At 43.6% G+C, this 7,547-nt stretch overlaps 1 protein-coding gene across 1 annotated transcript; it reads right to left on the reverse strand.

The window, feature by feature from the left end:
* Nucleotides 1-806: 806 nt before the first annotated feature.
* BHLHE40 (basic helix-loop-helix family member e40) lies at nt 807-6,400 on the reverse strand. Its single transcript, XM_068253114.1, has 5 exons — nt 6,143-6,400; nt 5,551-5,620; nt 4,736-4,843; nt 3,683-3,794; nt 807-2,230 (listed from the first exon to the last, which is right to left on the reverse strand). Exons 1-5 carry the CDS (start codon nt 6,205-6,207, stop codon nt 1,479-1,481), a joined length of 1,107 nt encoding a protein of 368 aa, XP_068109215.1. The 5' UTR covers nt 6,208-6,400; the 3' UTR covers nt 807-1,478.
* Nucleotides 6,401-7,547: the final 1,147 nt, after the last annotated feature.

The following is a 7,547-nucleotide window of genomic DNA, read 5'->3' on the forward strand; positions in this document are numbered from 1 at the left end:
CCTCCTGAGCCCCAAGTGCAGCCATTAACTTTGCTGGGTAGATATATACTTGAGTCAATAAACAATTAAAGCTTCAGAGGGTTGAATATTGGAGTTGACTTATACAGGAGGTCGCCTTGTATTAGAGTATATACGGTAAAGATGGTCGGATTGGCAGAAAATAAACATCGTTGATGTCCGAAATGAACTTTGAACGATTCTAAAGGTGATCGTTCAGTGACAATTTAGTTGATCAGAAAAACAGTTTTATAATTGGATGTGGTGGATAGTAAAACCAGATTGGTTTGTTGATAGTGATATAACCTGTGTATTATGACATTTTATTTCCGATCGCATTTATCTGATCACTTGGGCGATTATTCACTGAACATTGTACCATTAGTGGGCACCTTTAGTAAATAGGAAAAATCAGGCTCTGTGTAAAATAGTCATAGTAGTCATTACCAACACTCAGCTACATCAGGTGGGGCAGAGCTGGGAAAACTCCCATATTGTCAGCAACCTTTAAAAAAAATTTGTACTGAGGGGAATATGGGCGCTGCCACTTTCTCTTTACAAATGCCTTCTGCCTGTCTGGCTGATCTTATGGCTTCAGAAGTTTTAGAGTCCTGCCAAGAACAAATATGCAGACAGTAAAGTTAGAGTCAAAACACCTGATCTGCATACTGGTTCTGGTCAGCACTCAGAATATTAAAGACAGAGGATCAGCATAATAGCCTGACAAGCATGGAAATCAGCAATAACGGCCTCCATATAATTCCCACTTCATGATTCCTTTTGTTCACACCCATAAACAATGCACAAGGTTCTTGAAATTAATTTATTTTTCTGAAAAAAATAAACAAAAAAAACATTCTCTCCCCACGAGAGGGTAAACGTCCAGAAAGGAGAGCTGGACTTCTAAAGTGCTTTCTTTTTTGTCTTGTGGGTCCTCAAGCCCCCACCAGTAGGGCAAAGGAGCCAGGGGCCTGGCCGGTTACTTTTAGAGGCTCATGAGCAGTTCATAAAGGCCCATAAAAAAAATCAGTGCTTAAGGAATGGCTCTTCCTGTTTCCTTGATGTGACAGAGGTCTTGGAATACTTAGAGCAAAACTGGTGCATCTGAACTCAAACCCAGACCACCTCCAAAGAATACACCAGATATACTGGTCTAGAGGTGGCGCTAGTCCTTTTCTGTTGCTTCGTAACTTCGCTTTGAAAACAACAACCTCCACTGCTGGGTTGATGGACATCTCCACATCTTTGAGGTCTCTGGCCCGTACCATCTAGGCAGACTCTATGATGGTCACATATACTGTGCCAACACCTGCCCGACACCTAGGACCTACACAGTGCAACTGGCATAGACATCTTTAAGTCCTCTTCCAGCATGGGTGGGTGTCAGCGGGAAGGATCTTGCCATGTGTTGCATGGTTGGCCTAAGAGTACTCCAGTTTGTTTTCCGCTAGCACATCCATGTTCTTGTGCCTGCCTGTCTTTCAGTCTTTGGGATCACAGCCTACTGCAGGCATCTGCTTCAGAGCTTGTAGAAGGGCAGAGGAGTCCACAGAAGGCATTGAAGTTGGGGAGTGACCTGGTGTCATCCGATCATGGCTTAGTAACCCTGACTGTGTCAGAGTAGGGTACAACATTGGCATAGACCCAGGGTACCAGCATTTCTCCAGCATGGGCAGGTAGGCAGAGGCTGAGGGGGGTATGAAATAAAAAGGGAGACAGAAAGGTGGCTGGTTTGAGTAAGGCCCCAGAACTGATAGGTCATTGTTGTTAAATCTGGCCTCTTCCTCTGTGATCTCCATCCTGGGCCTCTTTTTTGGTATCTCATCCTGCTCTTGTTTAATCATCCTATCAAGAACCATGGCGCTAATGTTCTCCTCCTTCAAGAGGCCTCCCTGTTCCTGAGCTTGCTCTGTCTTATCCACTTCCCCTCCATACCCGCTATCAGTGTCCGTATCTGTACCGCTCTGCTCTCCAGTGTTTAGAGGGGCAGCTCGTCGAATCACCGGGACACAGTTGGTGGCTTGGACCTTTGGGCTGGGCTTAGTGTTGTTGACTTTGGCAACAGGTGGTGGTGGTGGGCTGTGGCTGAGGTCAGAAACCACACGATGCAAGTGGGCCACGAGTTCCCGTTTCTCGCCTCCTTGTAAGAACCTCAGAGCTTCCTCTGCACAGAGTTGGAATCCGGAACGAAACATATCTTCCCCGGAAGTTTCATTACCTTCAGACGGGCAACCTGAAAGGACAAGAGATTGAAATGAAGTGGAGAATACAGATAAATACCCACCATGCATCACAAACAGGCAAAGAATGATGCACCCCTCCAACGGAAAACAAATGCAATTTTTATATCAACATAGGCTGCTGAAAAGCTTATTTCTGCTTATTATTATTATTCTGTTAGAGGCTGCTTGCCCTGTGCAGAATCTGGGACCCTCCAGGAACAACAATTTTGAAGAACTGAACACTGTAGAAAATGATTACTCATTTTATTTGAAACATGCTTGCACCTGGAGATGAAAGTTTTTCATCAACCAATCAGTAAGCAGAAATTGTGCGTGTGCATGAACCAATAAAGTTGAATGATCTAGTCCACCGATTGCACTCTGTATATAAAACTGGTGAATTTCTGAATTCCATTCCCAATGTAGATCTCTCTCACTCAAGGATTTGTTTTCACCCCGTGGCTCAGATCCTGGCTACGCCCTTTTGATGTGCTACCGTATAATTCCCGTGGTATACCATGCAGCTGAGTTTGTCAATACAACACACTGCCGTGTAAATGCCCCAATAACACATGCTGCTATCTAAATGCCACAATATAATGTTGCTGCTTAAAAACTGCTGTGCAGGGGTGTAACAATAGTCCCTGTGATGCCTGCAACAGCTGGGGGGGCCCACTCCTCCTCTCTCTCCTTACTCACATGCAGAGTAGCACAGGTAGTGGAGTACCTGCTCCAGCACTGTGGGTCTCCTCCATGCATCACAGCCACACACTATCTGCTGCCATTCGCTGGCTCCCGATCACATGACTGATGCAAGTCACGTGATTGGGAGCTAGCTAATGGCAGCTGAGAGTGTGCGGCTGTAATGCATAGAGGAGAACAGCAGCACTGGAGCAGGAAAATATGATTCTGGTCCCTGCGCTATTCTGCATGCGTGTCGGGGGCAAGGTGTGTGTGGGGGAAGAGGAGGGGGGGGGATCAGGTACAGCGGGGAGAAGTTTGGATTCCAGGGTGCCCCATTACAATTTTGCAGGGAGGCCTCATGGGCTGTTATGCTTGCTGCTATCTCAGTTTTCAATATAATGTGCTTTTACCTAAATCCTAAAGGATGGCATTCTTCTACACAAGTCCAAAAATATAACATGCTACTAGGTATTATGGTGCTATGTAAATCCTGCAGTATAACATGGTAATCAAAAAGGTGCTTATGGATATCACTTTTAAGAGGACAGACTTGTGGGGTTTTTTGTATGTTTTTGGGTTTTTTTGTTTTTTTTTAAGCAAAAGGGCTTTTTAGTTCCTTTTGGCCCCTGTACAACATCTCAGTGGTTCTGGATCTCTATGACTTGGCTGGATAATTCTGGAGTAAGGCTGCTATTTGGTTAGTTGATTCCTACTGATTTTACTATGAAGAGGTTGTGGAATATCTGCTAGAAGCCAGTAGATGGGAGGAGGACACTCACCATTCTGGAGGTTGTGGATCTGCTGCTGCTGTTGCTCTATCAGGCTGGACAAGGATTGCACATGTTTCAGCGTGAGCTCCAAGACCACAGCTTTCTCCAGATGCCCCAACGTCTGCAAAGAGTGGAGGAGAGGTTTATAAAGATCCATTTTTTTCTACCATCAAAGATTATGTACTTAACATAGTAACAGAAGCTTGACTCAAAACAGAAATTGTTCTTCCTCTTATGTAATATTGTGTTGTTTGGCAAAGAACCATTGTGTATTGTACACATCGGCTACTGTCACCAACACCTCTAAGAGGTAGAATTTAACTACTAAACTTCACTTGTTCTTGTTGACATTGTACTTTGGACAATGCTTTATTTCTAAAGGTCTCAGAATTTCATACTTTCAGATTTCTAAGCGGAGTTCTCAATCTTATATCAGAAAGACTTCAGGAATAAGATCTTCCACATGAGTTTGTGCCTCTGCCCCTCCAACAATGCCATAAGAACTAGCTCACTAGTTTACAAGTAGACTATCCAAGTGTTCATTCTGTATTGGATAAACCATCAGGGATGGTAAATGCCATAGCAACTGGAGGAAGCTGGGAAGTATCCAGGTCACGATTCACCACTGATATCCCAGTACGATAAAAGTAGCCAAAACGGCAATAAAAATCAATGTGGTAAAATCAGTAGGTCTTCCACAGGTACCTCATAGTCAACAAAGCTGTAATCGAGATGAGCAAACCTGCCCTTTATACAGTATTCCTATTCTCGGGATTAGGGACGCTTATAATTATTTCAGCAAATTATGTAACCATTACTGATGAAAGCTTGGGTCACATGGTCTCTGATTTTGTTACAAAATTATCTCTGCTTTTACCCATGGTGGTCACATGCATGTTGCACGCCTCGCGCCTGTCACATGTAGCTGTGGCTAAGGCATGTGATGTGACCAATAGGAAAATAGCCTACTTCTGGAAAATCTGATATTCAGCAGGTCTCCGTGACTAAAAACAAGGGTGGCCAGGGTGCACCGGAGCGTAAACAAGCGTAGCATTCATTTACCGTCAGTTTGAGGTGCTCTGGCAGCAGATCTTTCAGTTGCGCTATACATTCATTGATCCGATCCCTGCGCTTTTTCTCAATCAGGCGATGCGGAAGCTTGTAGGTGTCCTGCAAAAGACGTCAACATTTAATCTCATCATTCTGAATCGGAGCAGACTGAGGCACACAGTATCATCTAACGTGCTTCCCCCTTGTGGCCTGTCTGGATCAGTGCACGTCAGCAGACAGCCTACATGTGAGAGTACACGTGAGGCTCTCTGGTCTATACACGCTGCACAGAACATGTACAGAAACGTGCAGGAACACTACACTGTACAGGTTGGGCTATAAGCGGATGCTGCAGACTACTGTACACACATACACAACACAAACCAGTGATAACGAATCACTATCACTCCCCAATGCAACTGATCTTACAGTTATATAAGAACCGCAATACTTATTATTTAAAAAAATGAAAGTTATCCACAGTGCATTTATTAAGATTGCAGTTAATAAGACACAATTTTCCCTACATTGATAAACACATAAAAAGCTATAAAAAGACTATCATTTCAGCCAATAATAGTAAAAAAAACCCCAAAAGTTAAAAAAAGCAGAACACTGAAATGAACGGACAATTATAAAACGAGGTTATGTGTCTATTTAAAAAAAAATAGCAAGTGTGCAAAAATAAGCCTTCAAAGATTTTTTTTTTCTGGGGGGTGTGCTGGTAAGAAAACAGACAAACAGACAACAACAAAATTGAATTTTGCAGAACTGTCAAAGTCTAACTAAAGAACATGAGCAAGTTTAGGGAAGAAAAAGTGTCATACCTTGCTATCATCGCACCTCTTTAACCCCTTCCGGGACTTGAACACTGGATACATATGGGAAAACTCCATTCTGAAAGGTGAACGACAGGAGATCAGAAACAGGCAGTAAAGCACCAACTACTCTGGCATCAGTATCATTTCTATCAATACATGCAGATCCAGTTCACCAATAGCAGCCTACATTCCTATTCTAGACAAATCCTTTTCTGCTGGCCAGGGGGTTGCAGAACTAATGTATCAAGCTTTGCATGCACATAGGTTTATAAGTATATAGAGGCATATTTATCCAAATGGGAATTGGATTTATTTTATTTTTTACATTTGCATTTTTCATGCCTCCATCTAATAAATATTAGCAGGGAAGGGACCTTTAATAAGTAGGAAGCAGTGGATAATAGAAATGGGGTTGTGGTTAAGTTGAAAACTAATGATAAATCTCCCAAACTGGAAAGGTAGTCCAGTACATATGCAACAGCCTGGCCAAATGGCACTACCATTTATTCCAATGCCAACTGCCATGAAGACCACCAGAGTAAACAAAGTCATTCCTATAAATGCCAGGCAAATTGCAGTCCTATCAATAAGAACTTACCCAGATAAGGAGTCAGATCTGGTGAGGCAGGGTGGTGGAGGCTGGGTACTGGGGGATCTTTCCATGACAACAGAACAAGACACTAGCTCTTGTAGTATATCAGTATGTCCATAGAGGAGTGGCAGCTTGGAAGAGATGGCTATTTCTGCTGCTGCAGGTACCAGTCCAGGTGATAAGTGATCAGGGCTGCTGTGAGTGTGAGAGCTCTGGGCTGCTGTAGCTAGTTATGCTGGTGATAGCAGCTCCAGCTTCTGGTTAAATGGGTGGGAGGAGATGTGTTAGCATTGGTGGAAGGAAAAGGGAGGGGAGGGAGAGGGTGGTGGTGTGTCCCTCCCTGTGACAGCAGCACGCCCAGTGCCAAGTGAGCCAGCTGCTGTTCCTGTCATATGAAGCTCACGTGCCCCTCAATGCTGCATCTGTTCCTGGCAGGGAGGAGAGCGTGCAGGGCAGACACACAGCACAGGAGTGGGGTGGGGAGAGCTCAGGAGGAGGAGGAGGCTGGGGACACACTGAGGCTCAGTACACAGTCACGGGGACACCATGAGCTCGGCAGGGAGGAGGAGGCGGCGGCTGTCACATTTCAGGAGCATGGGAGGAAATATAATGAACTGAAACAGGGAGGGAAAATCAGGCCAGACTGACTCAAAGAGAAAAAAACAAAAAGTTTGCAAAGAGATAAACAATCAAACTTAATGATATGCATTCATGTGATTGTGTTATGTAAGGCATGCAGGAACATAAAATAATAAGTAGAGGTTTAAGAGATCAGCCACAACAGTAAAACAACAGATGGGTGAAGAGAACGTTATTGATTATCTGGTTGCAATGGTATTTTACAAATGTAAAATCAGAAAATCAGTCCTCTTCAGAATGTCCTCCTTATGGTGCCCATTCATGGTGATCGTGCAATTTTTTTCATCCAATCTTACCATTTCTACGTATGTAATATAAGGGAACTGTCTAAATTATCCTTTTAGTATACAGTGGTTTGCAAAAGTATTCGGCCCCCTTGAAGTTTTCCACATTTTGTCATATTACTGCCACAAACCTGCATCAATTTTATTGGAATTCCACGTGAAAGACCAACACAAAGTGGTGTACACCTGAGAAGTGGAAAGAAAATCATACATGATTCCAAACATTTTTTACAAATAACTGCAAAGTGGGGTGTGCGTAATTATTCAGCCCCCTTTGGTCTAAGTGCAGTCAGTTGCCCATAGACATTGCCTGATGAGTGCTAATGACTAAATAGAGTGCACCTGTGTGTAATCTAATGTCAGTGCAAATACAGCTGCTCTGTGACGGCCTCAGAGGTTGTCTAAGAGAATATTAGGAGCAACAACACCATGAAGTCCAAATAACACACCAGACAGGTCAGGGATAAAGTTATTGAGAAATTCAAAGC

Source organism: Hyperolius riggenbachi, chromosome 9 (genome assembly GCF_040937935.1).
Source record: "Hyperolius riggenbachi isolate aHypRig1 chromosome 9, aHypRig1.pri, whole genome shotgun sequence".
Classification (NCBI taxonomy): Eukaryota; Metazoa; Chordata; class Amphibia; order Anura; family Hyperoliidae; genus Hyperolius; species Hyperolius riggenbachi.

Excerpts from the sequence above, each read along its gene's own strand:
- BHLHE40 (XM_068253114.1), bottom strand. The coding sequence starts at position 6,207 with ATGGAAAGATCCCCCAGTACCCAGCCTCCACCACCCTGCCTCACCAGA. Across the intron at positions 5,621-6,142 it reads AGATCTGACTCCTTATCTGG|AATGGAGTTTTCCCATATGT; the intron begins GTAAGTTCTTAT and ends TTCACCTTTCAG. Across the intron at positions 2,231-3,682 it reads GATCCACAACCTCCAGAATG|GTTGCCCGTCTGAAGGTAAT; the intron begins GTGAGTGTCCTC and ends TTGTCCTTTCAG.